This window comes from Danio rerio, chromosome 21, assembly GCF_049306965.1.
Source record: "Danio rerio strain Tuebingen ecotype United States chromosome 21, GRCz12tu, whole genome shotgun sequence".
NCBI classification, from domain to species: domain Eukaryota; kingdom Metazoa; phylum Chordata; class Actinopteri; order Cypriniformes; family Danionidae; genus Danio; species Danio rerio.
Window position 1 is genome coordinate 25,762,501 of NC_133196.1, and position 15,000 is coordinate 25,777,500.

At 36.6% G+C, this 15,000-nt stretch overlaps 1 protein-coding gene and 1 long non-coding RNA gene across 10 annotated transcripts in view; one reads left to right on the top strand and one right to left on the bottom strand.

The window, feature by feature from the left end:
* Nucleotides 1-565, bottom strand: part of LOC137488816 (uncharacterized) — a 2,958-nt gene extending 2,393 nt beyond the window's left edge. For both annotated transcript variants that reach the window (XR_011008045.2, XR_012396787.1), the window contains exon 1: nucleotides 511-565. This is a non-coding gene — a long non-coding RNA (uncharacterized lncRNA). The remainder of the gene's footprint in view (nucleotides 1-510) is intronic.
* The window catches only part of cadm1a (cell adhesion molecule 1a), a 462,812-nt gene that overhangs the window by 362,481 nt on the left and 85,331 nt on the right, over nucleotides 1-15,000 (top strand). For all 8 annotated transcript variants that reach the window (XM_005161197.5, XM_021468894.2, XM_005161198.5 and 5 more), the window contains 1 exon segment: nucleotides 9,123-9,281. In XM_005161197.5, coding sequence (XP_005161254.1) covers nucleotides 9,123-9,281 — 159 coding nt within the window.

Below are 15,000 nucleotides of genomic sequence, written 5' to 3' on the forward strand. Positions count from 1 at the left end.
TTTTTCGTGAAAAACTGCATAAACAAGATAAACAATAATATTTTATTAATTAATTAGTTTTTAATTACACATAATCACAGAATTAATACTGTTGGATAAGTATACGCCTGTACAATGATTTTTTCAACATCCACGGTACTTTATAATGTTAAATCAGGAAAAAAACACGTTATGCCATGTTAGCGATAATGGATTCGTCTACAGAAACTTTCTTTAACGCAAAGTTAGCATACACACAAATTCGTTTCATGTTTCTTTAAAATAATTAAAATAGTTTTCAGTTACTACACACGTTACAATCTAACATTGTGTAAAAGGAAAAGGAACTTTCAGACGTGTTTGTAACTGTTAGCGTTAGCATACATTAGCTCCAGTCGTGTTTCTTAAAGCAAGTTACATTTCGTATCAAACTGTTTTAAATTACTAAACGCTGTTACAACCAAACACCGTGGAAATGTTTTAAGCTCTAAATTCGCTAATTATACAGTACACAAGCAGTAAAAAGCTTACCTTTCTGACCGGAATCCACATGGAATCTTTGAAAAATCAAACTTTTTCTTCTTGTGATCTTCGTGCCATGGTGGTTGACAACCAGCTTGTTGGAGCATTACCGCCACCGTCTGGATGGAGTTTGGATCATGAGTTTAGTCACGCATGTGTTTATTATGAAACCAACTTCTGCTTTAAAAAAAAAAAAAAACAGTCAGCACAGGAGCGTGCTATCTCAAAAATAAGCGAATTTTACATAGTTTTTCTCTAGATGACATGTATAATCTATTTATAAATAATATTGTTTTGTTTGCGTCTAAACATTGAGACCATCCACACTAAATATTCTTTTTTTTTTTTTTTTGCTATCGTACCATGAATATTTTCTCAAATTATCATTAAACGTGGAGCTAACAGATTACTAGATAAAATAAGAACTTAATCGGTTGCCATCAGCCGAGTCCTTGCCAGAAGCGGCCAGGACTCTACAGACAGACTCGGACCGGATATGGTTGACCGGAATCGGGCCAGTGCTTTACAGCCGCATCACAGCCGCATGTGCGCGAGCGAGCTGCGGGCCGCACTCGGCCCGGATAACACTCGCCGATGCCGAGTCGGAGCCGGAGGCGCCGGAGGGCAGCCGAGCTCGGGCCGATTACTGCCTGCTATCTGGGTTATTGGACAGTTGGACAAATGCTCTGCTAAAGATGAACGAGGTTGCCTCAGCAAGACGGACAGCAGGACATGAATATTCTGTTTTTGTAGAGTGAAAATGGTTTGAATGAAGGAGGAGAAGGAGGAGAAAAGCGATTGAAGAAAGCGAGGGACCCTCTCCTGACACAGGCAGTGCATCACTGGCACTCACTGGCTGGAAATTGCTTTTGGCCCCTGCGCCTTTTCGGATTTATTTTTAATTAAATGTCCTCCTCATTCAGCCTAATTACCTCTAGGATAATCAGGCTTTTTTAAATATCATTTAAAGGTTACACCCATACAGCCCTGGAATGTAAACTCAGCCGCCCCCACTATGTACCACCTCATTCTCCCTTTCGCTCACGCATACACAACCTTCGCCGTCTTATCCGTGTTTGGTACTTCTGTTTTACATCCTGCTCCATTGTTGATACACACCTGTCTCGTAAGACTCGCTGAATGAGCGTCGCGAAACAATGACTTGTTAATTTCCTCCTGTCAGACGGCGTCGGCCCGCTCATTGTGTCATTGCTTAAAAAATATAATCTCATTTCAATTAGCCAAGTAAGCTGAGCTGAAACACAATAGCTCGATTCAGGCTTTTTAATGTCTTTAAGGAAGTTTGAGAAATCACTGCTTTGGCCTCAGATTTTCCAGAGCGTCGTCTTCAACGAGTGACTTTACCATCAGAAGGTGGCGAATAATTATAGACTGCAAAAAAATCTGCCAATTCAATGGGGAACAGGATCTCTTTTGATATTCAGCCCACTGTATCGCTGCAGATTGGGACTAATCAGAGCTCCTTTGCATTTCAAAAAGGGAGATGTTATTGAAATGAAGAAATGTGTGAATGACAGTGATTGACCTGTGATTATCTCTTTATCAGCAGTGACTGTGGCATTGTGAGGGAGAATACAGACGTGCTTCTGGGCTCTCAATGAGCTCTGTGTCTTCTCTTATTGGAGATATGATTGTCTGAATATCCATTCACTGATGATAATGCTGAATGCAGGAGAAATGAATGCTCGAGTAAAGGAAATGTGGAAAAAAATGACACAAAACGTCTGGAGGATTGAGATGTCCAGATTTCTACACTGCAGTGCCATTTTATTTAATATTGTGGACTATTAATATTATTAAAAACATTGGTAAAAGATACACATAATCTATGAATAATTGGCAAAAGTAGGATGGCAATTACTGGCTAAGCTTATCTTTGATATCCACTTGCTGTTACACAACACTACACCAAATACAACATAATGTGCACTGATACATTGAAACAAAATATATACAATTTTATTCAGTAACTAGTTCCACAGACTGTTGTTAACTCAGTTTCTTTCTACAAAAGTTACTTGAATTATTTTACTTTATTTTATTTTCATATTATTTTGTTTTGTTTAATTTTATTTTCATTTTATGTTTTATTTTATTGTCATTTTATTTTATTTTGTTTTTTTTTGTTTAGTTTTATTTTATTTTTATTTTATGTACTATTTTTGTATTTTATTTTATTTTCAATTTTTTTATTTTATTTTGTTTTGTTTTATTTTATTATTTTTTATTTTTGTTTTTTGTTTTATTTTATTTTGTTTTGTTTTGTTTTCCAACATGCACAATAATTATGATATTAGCTGGATTTGTGTTTTAATGGTGGCCTGACCTTATTTAAAAAAAATCTTTATTTTAAAGTATATCTTTGCAAACTTAAAGTGGAAGTGAAGCAGTTAGTCAAGTTTATATTATTTTTTAAATTGTTTTCCACCTTAAATAAAATATATTAAACAAGGCAAGGCAAGGCAAGTTTTTTTTATTTAGCACATTTCATACACAGTGGCAATTCAAAGTGCTTTACATAAACAAGAATAAAAGAAATAAGTATAAGAAAAATAAAAACAAATTATAAAAATGATAAAAAAACAGATAAAATGTGATTAAAAGAATGAAAAAGAAGAGAAAAACATAATAGTGCAATCTGTCGGACGTAGCACAGTGCTCATTCAGGAAAGGCACAGCTAAACAGATGTGCTTTCAGTTTTGATTTGAATGTGCCTACTGTTGGAGCACATCTGACCATTTCTGGAAGCTGATTCCAGCAGCGAGGGGCATAGTAGGTGAAACAAACTCGATTAATGTAACCATTTTGAAGAAAAGGGCATGTTTTACTATAGCTTTTAGTGCAAAGGTGCCGCCATCTTGCAAATTTGCTATGTCTGAAGTTACATGGTTGGTTCTGTTCCGTCAACTGAACAGATACTGTGGAAATAATAGACTGAACAAAGAGACTGCAAAGCTTAATTTAACCCAATGCATACCGCAGATCTGGTACAAATACAAGCATCAAAGTTCTGTCTAATATATACAAAAATATTTATACTGTTTCTATTTTTCTTTTTTTAATACCTTTCATTGATGCACTTTGGTCCACTCTTTCACGCTGATGCAATGCTGACTGATGAGGGGATTTGCAAAGATTAAAACACATGACTTCACACTTTACTAAGTCACGTCTTTGTGAATTATGTGAAGACAAATTCCCTTTTATATAAACTCCATCTCTCAACATGTATATAGATGTAGAAACTGCGAATTGAAAAACCACGCTGATCTTAGTTTGGTTTGAACATGAAAACAGGTGAGCAGCTATAGAAGTGAATAGTGAAAGTACCTGCCCCCATTACGTTGGCACCGGACTTTGTTGAAACTATGGTTTTAACCCAGTTAGGCAACATAATACAGAGAGTAGACCAAAGCGCATCAAATAATTTCTAATTGAAAAAGGAAAAAATAAAAATAGAATAAATATATTTTTATATATTAGACACACATCTGATGCTTGTATTTGCATCCACTCCAAACCCACAACTTCACACATTGGAATAAATTAGGCTTTACAGTCTCTGTGTTTAGTCCATTACTTCCACTGTATTTGTTCAGCTGAGGGAACAGAATCAACCCCGTGATGGCAGACACAGTGATGTTCCAAGATGGCGGCGCCCTAGCTCAACACTAAAAAAAATTCACAGATGAATCCTTGGATTTACTACATTTTTTTTAAAGTTAAATGGTTATAAGCAATGTATTTGTGTTAAATTTAAACAAACAGATTAAGATGAAATTTAGTACATTTAATCTGTTTAAATTCAACAAATAAACTATATAAACTGTTTGCAACAGTTTTGCAGAAGTAATTTTTTTCAGTGTAAAAAATATAGTAAAACATGCCGTTTTCTTCAAAATGGTTACAATGTAAAAATTGTTTAAAGATGATTCCTTGGATTTACAATTTTTTACATGAAATGGTTGTAAACAAATTATTTACAAACTGAATTTTAACAAACAAATTAAGTTGAATATTGTTAAAGTTAGTTTAAAAATTTGTTTAAAGTTTTGTTTAATGTAGGGTGATGCAGTGGCACAGTAGGTCGTGCTGTCGCCTCACAGCAACAAGGTCGCTGATTCAAGCCTCGGCTGTGTCAGTTGGCGTTTCTGTGTGGAGTTTGCATGTTCTCCCTGTGTTCGTGTGGGTTTTCTCCGGGGGCTCCGGTTTCCCTCATAAGTCCAAAGATATGTGGTACAGGTGAATTGGGTAGGCTAAATTTCCCATAGTGTATGAGTGTGAATGAGTGTGTATAGATGTTTCCCAGAGATGGGTTGCAGCTGGAAGGGCATCTGCTGTGTAAAAAACATATGCTGGATAAGTTAGCGGATCATTCCGCTGTGGCGACCCCAGATTAGTAAAATGACTAAGCCAAAAAGAAAATGAATGAATAATTTGTTTAAATTCATCACAAATAAATTGTTTGCAACAGTTTTAGCATTTTTTCAGTGTTCATTAAGCGAGTTTGTTTATTTAATATACTTTCATTAAAGTAGAAATCAATTTACAAAACAATGTAAATTTGTCTGACTGCTTCACTTCCACTTTAAAAAAATATGTTGCAAGCAAGAATATTAGTCTTTGTGCAAAAAATGCAGGCTTCCACACAATTCATTCATGTTGTACCAACTCAAAATGATAGATTTAGTTAACGTAACAAATGTAAGTGTATTGAACTTAAAACAATTAAGTGATCCCAGACAAATCTCAAGAATTGTGTTGTTTCTGCTCATTTCAAATAATTAGTTTGAACAAGCATAATAGTAATCATACAGGTTCTGAATTTTAGAATTATTTCTAAAGGATGCACCCAGTAATGGCTGCTGAAAATTTTACTTTACCTTTTCACAAACCAATTGCATGTTAAAAATATTCAAATAAAACACAGATTTCTTATTATTTGTATATTTTTTAGCAATCATTTATTGTATTTTGATCAAATACAGCCAGCCTTGAAGATACTTTAAAACCACAAGATAAATCAGACCAACTCCATACTTTTAAACAACACTGTGCATTTTCCAATCCTAAATGGATAGACTGTCTAAAAAATGAATTGTCTACTTTGTTATTCCAAACCTTCCTAGACAGTGGAGAATTATTTAAATCCATATAATGAAATTCAGCTGTATATACAAATACAAGTTTATCTTTGAAATGTAAAGAGAATTTCCTTGAGGAAATCTGTTCGAAAGTAACCATTATATTTGTTGTTGGCGCATAAAGGACACACTTCAGCTACGTTTGTTTTTACCCTCCATCTCACTCACCGTTATATATTTCTTCTCTTTTAATTACTCGCACGAAATTCATTTTTAATGGTCAAGTGGATTTATTTTTTCTTTACAAAAACACAAACAGGACAATAGGTCCCTCTCTCTCCTTCTTCTGCAGATTTCTCACTCAACCCTTCATTCCTCCGTTCTCTCTCTTTCCACCCACGCCTGCTTCTCTCTACAAGGCCAGAGCAGTAATTGAGTGATGGAGGTCTGTGCGGTGCTGCGAGGCTATTGTCTGGAGCCGCACAATGACTTCGAGTCTTTTGTGTTCTTCATGCCCACTTGATGCTGCTGAAGGAGTGCTGCGGGTCAGAGGCGTCCACTACAGCCATTATATCTCACTTCATAAAGCACAAACACACCCTCGCAGCCCACACAGTTGCCAATGAGTGACAGCTGCATAACAAGCCGCCACAGGAAGCGGTTTAGTAGGGATAGGCAAAAACATAATTTATTTAATGAATCCGTTTTTTTTTTTAAGTGTAAAAGTGGTCAATTCGATATCAGTAATCAAAAGTCATAATTAAATGTTTAGTCTAAATTCGGTAATCCAGAGATTTTCTAAGTATGGCTTCATAATGTGTGTGCATTTACAATAGTCACATTGCTGCATCTGAGTCACCATTGCTGAGCCACAGTCGTTAATGGGATTTGTGGAGTCATTGTGAAGTGTTACCAGACAGGTTATTTTTTGCATGTTTTTAAGCCCTGTGAGGGTGTAAACATTTCAAGCCAGTTTAAAGCATTCAGGTAAAAGAAATTATAATCTTTGTGACTTAAAAAAAGATTCATTGTATTTACAGTCACCGGCCACTTTATTAGGTACACCTGTCTAACTACACGTTAACGCAAAAAATTTTAATCTAGGGTTTACTGAGAACAGTCCGTTAAGGAAAAATATCCTGTGAGCGGCAGTTATGTGGGCTCAAATGCATTGTTGATGGCCAGACTGGTTTAAGCTAAAAGGCAACAGTAACTCAAAAAAGCACTTGTTATAACCAAGGTCTGCAAGACCAAGAAGAGCATCTCTGAACGCAAAACACGTCCAACCTTGAGGCAAATGGGCTACAGCAGCAGAAGATTCCACCGGATACCACTCCTGTCAGCTAAGAACAGGAAACTGAGGCTACAGTTCACACAGGCTCACCAAAATTGGACAATAAAAGATTGGAATATTGTTGGTCTGATGTGCCTAGATTTATGCTGGTAGGGTGAGATTTGGCATCAACAACATGAAATTATAGATCCATTCTGCCTTTTATCAACATTTTATGCTGGTTGTGGTGGTGTAATGGTGTGGCGGATATTTTCTTGGCACACTTTGGGCCCACTAGTACCAATTGAGCATCGTGTCAACGCCACAGCCTACCTGAGAATTGTTGATGATCATGTCCATATTTTTATGACCACAGTGTACCCATCTTCTGCTGGCTACTTCTTGTCATAAAGTGTGAATCATCTCAGACTGGTTTCTTGAACACGACAATGAGTTCACTGTACTCATATGGCCTCCACAGTCACCAGGCTCAGTCCAATAGAGCATCTTTGGGATGTGGTGGAACTGGAGATTCGCATTATGAATGTGCAGCTGACAAATATGCACCAAGTGCATGATGATGTCAATATGGACCTAAGTCTCTGAGGAATATTTACAGTATCTTGTGGAATCTATGCCACGAAGGATTATTGCAGTTCTGAGGACAAAAGGCGGTCCAACCCAGATACTAATATGGTGTACCTAATAAAGTGTGTATATATTGTATATATACAGTGGTATTTTACATTTAATTTGTTCATTTGTGTACCTGAATACTGCTAGACTGCCAGAAAACCATATATTATTATTATTTTTATTCTACTGTATTTATGTATGCTTGTATACTGTATGTATGAATGCTTGTAATTGTTTTTTTGTTGTTGTTTTGTTATGTAGATGCACTGCTTTACAAAACCACCCCAATCAATCTGAAATCATAAATTCTTTCTAGATAGAGCTGTTCAATTCGTCTTTTTATTCTTAATATCGTAACAGAAAAATATGTATATAGCAAGTAAAAAATTTTTTTCCAATATCATGCAGTACTATTTCAAAGTATAGATAGGTATGTGAGTTCTGGCACAACAAAATGCTGTTAATTGACAAATTTTCTAAATAGTTTATCTGTAAACATATATGTTATAGCAGAAAAGAAATATGGATGAATGAGAAGAAAGAGCAGGACGTGTTTGATGAGTCATGAAAGAGACTGACAGATGCTTTTTTGTGATCCACACACCTGAAGCATCACACAGAAAGAAACACATCAGCATGCAAATGTTGAATTTGCTTCCCTTGGTTGGGTTATTGCACCTAGAATGGACAAATAAACACTTACATTTCGGAATAGTATTGGCCATCTTGCTGAGTATTCATGCAAACAGTCAGTCATGTGTAAAGTGAAAGTATTTTAGAGACATTATCTATGTATAAGGTCTTAAAGCAACAGCATATTGTTCATGCCAATAAAAACAAATAGCAAACCTTAATAGCAAAATAAATAATAATAATAATAATAATAATAATAATAAATATTATCTGGCATACTGTGAAAATTTCCTGGCTCTTTTAAACATAATTTGGAAAATATTTTAAAAAGAAGAAAAAAATTCCAAGGAAGCTAATAATTCTGACTTCAACTGTATATATATATATATATATATATATATATATATATATATATATATATATATATATATATATATATATATATATATATATATATATATATATACAGTATACATCACATACTCTGTCTTTGACTTTGAAAAACTACGGCTAGATTTTCAGACTTACTTATTCCATGCATCTCTGGACTCTGTTTTATTCTATCCTTACACCAAAAAGTGTTCCCTGGTAATTTCCAAATATATCAGTAGCATTTGTATCAAATGTACATTCACTGAATGAGCTTATTTATAGAAAATCTGATCAAATGTGGACTCCTAAATCAATACACAGCTCTGTATTTGAGGGGTGTTTTTGAGTCGCACAGCCCCTCCCAGATGGTTACATTTCAGGTGTCGCAGCGGGGGGCCGTTTACTGCACACATGTCAATGATAAACGCCAGCGAGCTGCCATATGTCACACATGCGGTAGACATTGGGGAGTATGCTCACAGGACGGAACATATACCATGGCCTTCGATACATTTAGCCACCCGTTGTTTCTTGACAGGGATGATAATGAAAACGAATTCATTTTAATTTGCAATTCTGTGTTGGTTTCTGTCCCTCACAGGCAAGTCTAAGGTGGAGCTCACATATGACAAGATGTTCACTGTGACGAGCTGGCTGAGGTTAACAGTCACGAGAGAAGACGACGGTGTTCCAGTGGTCTGCATTGTTGACCATCCAGCAGTCAAGGACTTTCAGGCACAGAAGTACCTCGAAGTGCAATGTGAGTGAGATTTTAGTGTTTTAGTCATTCTTGTTAGATTAAAATGTTAGCATTGTAATTTGTTTGTAAGTGGTATGATATTTTATATTAGATTTTATCATGATAGGATATGATACAATACAATACGATACGGTACGATAAGGTATGGCATGTTTTATAGGACCTTGTGCCAATGTTTTAAATGAGCAATATCACATGACGAGCAGTGCTATATGGCTGAATATAGGCGTTTGTGGGACAAGTGCATTGGCTCGAGGCCACAGATACAGCCTTATCACAATGCTTCGAGTGTAATATTGCGTTTATACAACAGTTTGACGGCATAATCGTGTGTGTAAAAAAATCAAACACTGAGATTCTCAAACCGTTTTGTATGAGGAACTACTTTTTTTCCACTATACAAGTTTACAATTGCAGCTGACATCAGAACAGCAGAAACTATTGTTATTAATTCACCAATGTCACTTAGAGCTGATATTTGAATGATTCTCTAGCATAATGTCTAAAGTGATGACAAAACAGTTGATTTTTGCTTACATTTTAGGATTGTATGGCTGAACGGCATGAAATGCCATCAGTCTACAAAGATTTTCCAGAATTTCTTTGTTGCAATTGAGATTTAACAATAATTAACCTCTAAAAAGCTAGGACAGTCCAAACACTATCAGTTTCTGTGGTATAAATACAGCACTACAAAATCTAAAAGAGAAGAATTGACTTAGAATGTCACTTACCTGATTTATAATGATTTGTTCAGCTGTAGTTTGAAACTTATGTCGAGAAAACGCTGAGTTTTTCTCTCTCCAAAGACTTATTATGCGGTCTCTGTTGCTATCTTGTGGCGGAACGTCAACAGTCATTTTCTTTGATCTGCTCAGACAGGCTGATGACGACAGATGAACTAAATCCGATGCTCCAAAATTATAAATATTTTAAAATAGTCTCTATACTTATAAATAAACTGCATAGTTGAATCTAAACAACTACATTCTCAGCTAAAAAAAGTCTCAAAATTATATCATGTTGTCCAACACCTGCAGTATTTGTCAAACTGTATAGCAGGGGTGCTTAGTCCTGTTCCTGGAGATCTGAACACCTGAACCAATTAATTAGGACCTGAACACCACTTGATAATTACAGACAGGTGTGTTTGATATTGGTAGCAACTGAAATCTACAGGAAGGTAGATCTCCAGGAACAGGATTGAGCACCCCTGCTGTAGAGTATACATATATATTTGCAGAATATCGAATGGCAAACAGCCAATCAGATTCAAGAACCAGACAGTACTGTTGTAGGAAATAAATATAGAATTACTAGTTTTAGTTTAGTTTTAGTTTTTTTTTTTTTTTTGTTTTTAGTACTAGTTTTTAGTTTAGTTTTAGTTTTTATATGAGAAAATTAAATGTTATAAATTTAATGACATTTATATGCTCTGAAAATTAAGCGTGTGTCAAACTGTCTTTAAAAACTAATCAGCATTTTGATGAGAACAACGTCTTACTAAAGGGATCTGAAACACTCATTCCTAATATTTAATCCTTCATTTAATCCAGAGTTGAACAACATGATGCAGCTTATAGAACCCATTATAATCAGTGATACTGTCTATGCTGTTGCAAACTCTGACAGTAAACTAATGCCATGTTTTATTTCTGACATGCTCGCGCTTCGTCTAACATGAAGCAAAATGGCTTTGTGACAACGCAACAATGCTCATGTAGACGTGCTGTTGGGATCCCAAGGAAAGCAATGCAGACTGTTTTCCAAAACTTGGCACTACTCAACCTCCTGTAATCCTCTCTCCTGTAATGCGTCCTGTAATGTACGCTGTGCCTTCATGGTGATATAAGCCAGTCAGTGATGCTCCGTCTGACATGCTAACATTAAACTAACTTGAATGCATTTGACTGCTTGTTTAACAGTTATATAATGTTGAATAACACTTATATAAGTGTTGTAATCATGCTAGAAAAGAAAGGTTTGGCAAGATTCACTAAAACATATTTCTGAAAATACACAGGTTAATGTTATTATGAGCCCACTACATTTTTGCAAGCTAACTCGTATCATTTTTTAACCATACCTCTGGTTTTGTAGCACATTCACAAGGCTATGATAAAGCTTAAAGACGACTATCATGTGGAGAATCAAGTCACATGCATAGCTCAGACTTCAATAGAGTCTTGATGGTTTTGTGGGTTTTGTCTATCCAAACTGATCTTTAATTTGTATTTTCCATTGGATTCAAGTCAGGCGATCGGCTGGGCCATTCTACAGCTTGATTTTCTTTTTCTGAAAGCATTTGAGAATTTCTTTGGCTATGTTTTTGGATCATTGTCTTGCAGTTTTTTTCCGCTCTGGTTTCATCTTCATTATTCTGATAATGTGGATGTTGGACTGAAGCAGCTAATATTAATTTACACTGACGAAGGGCAAAGGCATTGCTGAATAACTAGTGACAGATTTCAGCTGCTGTCTGAGCTTTTACTGCCTTTCTACACCTCCCTTTCTTCGTGTATTCAACACTGTTTTTATGTGTCTTTTCATTTTAAAACGTGTATAACTTAATTTGTTTACTAATTAGATTTGTTTTCTTTTTTCATATTCTTGGTTGTTATCAACATCTGGTGAAAATAGCACCTTTAGAAAAAAAAAATTTGGTGACATTTTGACACACAATTTAATTCCAAGCATTCACCTGAATGTAAAAGTTGGCACATATCAGGACAGGTTAGATGGTGAGCTTTTAAAGGCTGTGATATGGTTTGTTTCAAGCAAACATTAAGGGCCTTATTATACACCTGGCACAATAAGGCATGCATTGTGGTTGGCATGATTCGTGCTATTTTCAGATTAGCGCAACCCTAGTTTACACGTTTTGCACCACATTGTTCAAATAGCAAATCTATTTGCGCTACTTTGTGGACTCATGGGATTGCTGGTATAAATTAGAGGCGTGTAAAGGCGCATTGTTGGCGTGATGCTATTTTAAGGAACTAAAGTAGACAGAGCCATTGGCCATCTAAAATTGGGTCTAAAGTCGAGCCCCGAGCACGATAGTTATGCACCTATGTGGTTTCAAATGCTTACACATTGCTTAATACACACAGAATATACAGCAATAAACAAATATCTTTACATATGAAAAGATAGAAGGATTAAATATTAAAATTATTGTGCCAGGGTGCAGAGTGTATTCTTCCATCCTTAAAATAGCAAAAGTGGATTCAGACACACCCTTGATGCTTTTGCGCCATGCGCTTTAGACTCTGCACCTAGATCGTTAAAATAATTTAATAAATTTTTTCAGAAAAACTAAAACATACTTTCTAAGTATGGACATGCATGTGTGCACTGGCCTGAGAAGCTGAGACGTCTTCTTACCTTTTGCCATCTGCTGAAACATCACAGAACTCCATGTGACCCTACAAGAATGAGAATTGATAGACTGCCTGTCGTCTACCAAAAAATATAAGAAAAAAACATGTTTTAGAGAAGAAAAAAGCATCCTTTCAAAGCCACATAGTAATGACTAACAAGGACCTCAATAGAAGATAGTGGAGGGAAAAGTACATTTGCTTTTCTAAAAGTTTACAGAAAAATAGAAATCATCATAAGTGCAGATACTCTAAAGGTGAACCTCAGTGCAGTGCTAAAGTAAACACTTTGAGTAACATTATTATTCACTATTCAATTTCCTTCGGCTTAGTCTCTGGTTTATCAGAGGTTGCCACAGCAGACTGAACCACCAACTATTGCAGCATTTGTTTTAGGAAGCGGATGCCCTTCCAGTCACAGCCCAGCACTTTGAAACATGCACTTTCAAATTCATACTCACACTCATACACTAGTTTTAGTTTATTCAATTTACCTATACCGCATGTCTCTGGACTGTGGAGGAAACCAGAGCACCCAGAGGAAACCCATGCCAACATGGGGAGAACATGAAATACCACACAGAAACCCCAACTGGCCCAGCCAGGACTCGACCCACAACCTTCTTGCTGTGAGGTGACAGTGCTAACCACTGAGCCACCCCTTCAGTTTATTATTTTTCATCTAGTATATTTGATTAGATGAAAGGAATTTCTTTAGTTGGAGTTGTGTGTATTTTCCTATTATCTTTGTCCTTGTGTTAGACATCACTCAGGCCTATCCTTCCCCTTGTGAGAGCAGGCAATAGCCCAGCCATGTCACTTGACCTGTGATGAAAGATTAAGCTTGTTTTTGCACTTTGGTAATTCAGTTATGACACAGAGATTGTGCTTCTGATTGGAAGAGAGCCTTTGGCTCTGTTTTTATCCTGAGTTAAAGATATAGATATGATTTTGGAAGATGTTTTGCTTGGCTCCTCAAGCATATTCTTCCTGAGGTTAATCCTGCCTGCTGCAGACTTTAGGAGATCGGCTGCTTTACCTGACCTTCATTACCGAAAACAACACATCTTCAAAAAAAAAAAAACAAAGCCAGATTTTTGGCCTCTGGTGCCCAACTTACAGCAGAAAAATACAAAAAACATTTCATCTATGCTATTTAACTGGATTTCGTGCTCACGGGCAGCCTTTGTCACGCTCCGGGGAGAGCTGGTGCACGTCATTGTCTGGCTCACTCTTCTTTCAAATTGTGCTGCTGAAACTGGGAAAACAATCAATGTTAAAAATCATTGAATGAAGGCAGCCTTGATGGAGTTGGTTTTACAATAGAAAATAGAAAAACATTGCCGTGGATATTAAATAAGCTAGAAATATTGATAACTACACCACGCAAACCGTCTCACCGATGTGCAGTTCAGCAGCTTGAGGCAAATTAAACACTCTGTGGGGGAGGTGCTAAGAAATGACAACAATATCTTGTGTCAATAATTGTGTTATTAGAATTAGACTGACCTTTTCTGTCCGGCACACCGGCTAGAGAGAAAGCGAAGGCCAGTGGCACTGCTTTCCGTGGATTTACTGCTCGTGTGCCTGGGAGAGAGAGAGCAAGCTTTGGAAAGGAACTAATGCAGGGGAAGCTTCAAAGCAAGAAACTTTCACTCAGAGCCTTTCATGCGAAGAGTTTGAAGATGACAAGGGGAGAAATGGAAGGAGTCTCCATAGAGCTGAGACAAACAGGTGGATATTCCTCTTACAGAACTTCTGAGCGGACCGCTCTTTCACTCCCTCTCTCTCTCTCTCTCTAGCTCTCAGAGCAGGCTGTCCATCATGGACAAAGAAATGTTACCTCTGACAAGGTGTAATTTGGACAGATAGAAGGCCAACAGATCACTTTTGTTGATAGAAGAGGTCAAACAGGAAAGCATCAAGTGGGCAAAGCACTCAACAAATTTAACGATTGCCAGAAAGCCAGTTGAAACGTCAGCCCTGAAATAATGTGATAAATCTTGTCAAGACATTGACGCTTATTTTTCTGTGCACTTTAAAACCCAAGAAAGCGTGAAATCTGTGGGTCAAAGTGAAGTCACTGTTCACTCAGCAACCAGTCCATCCAAAGTGTTGTAAGAGCCTGTGAAATTAAAGGAGTGGAGTCTAGGGGTTATTATAGTGGGCGACTTTGACATGGTTTCAGTGAAATAATCTTATGCCCTTTGAGTCCTATGGGACACTCAACATCTCTCATTGTGGAATTTCTATTGTAAATTCCTTGGCCCTCATGCATGACCTACCTCCAACGCAAGGTCTGCTGCTTATCCTGATTTACGCATACTAATGACTCTGGA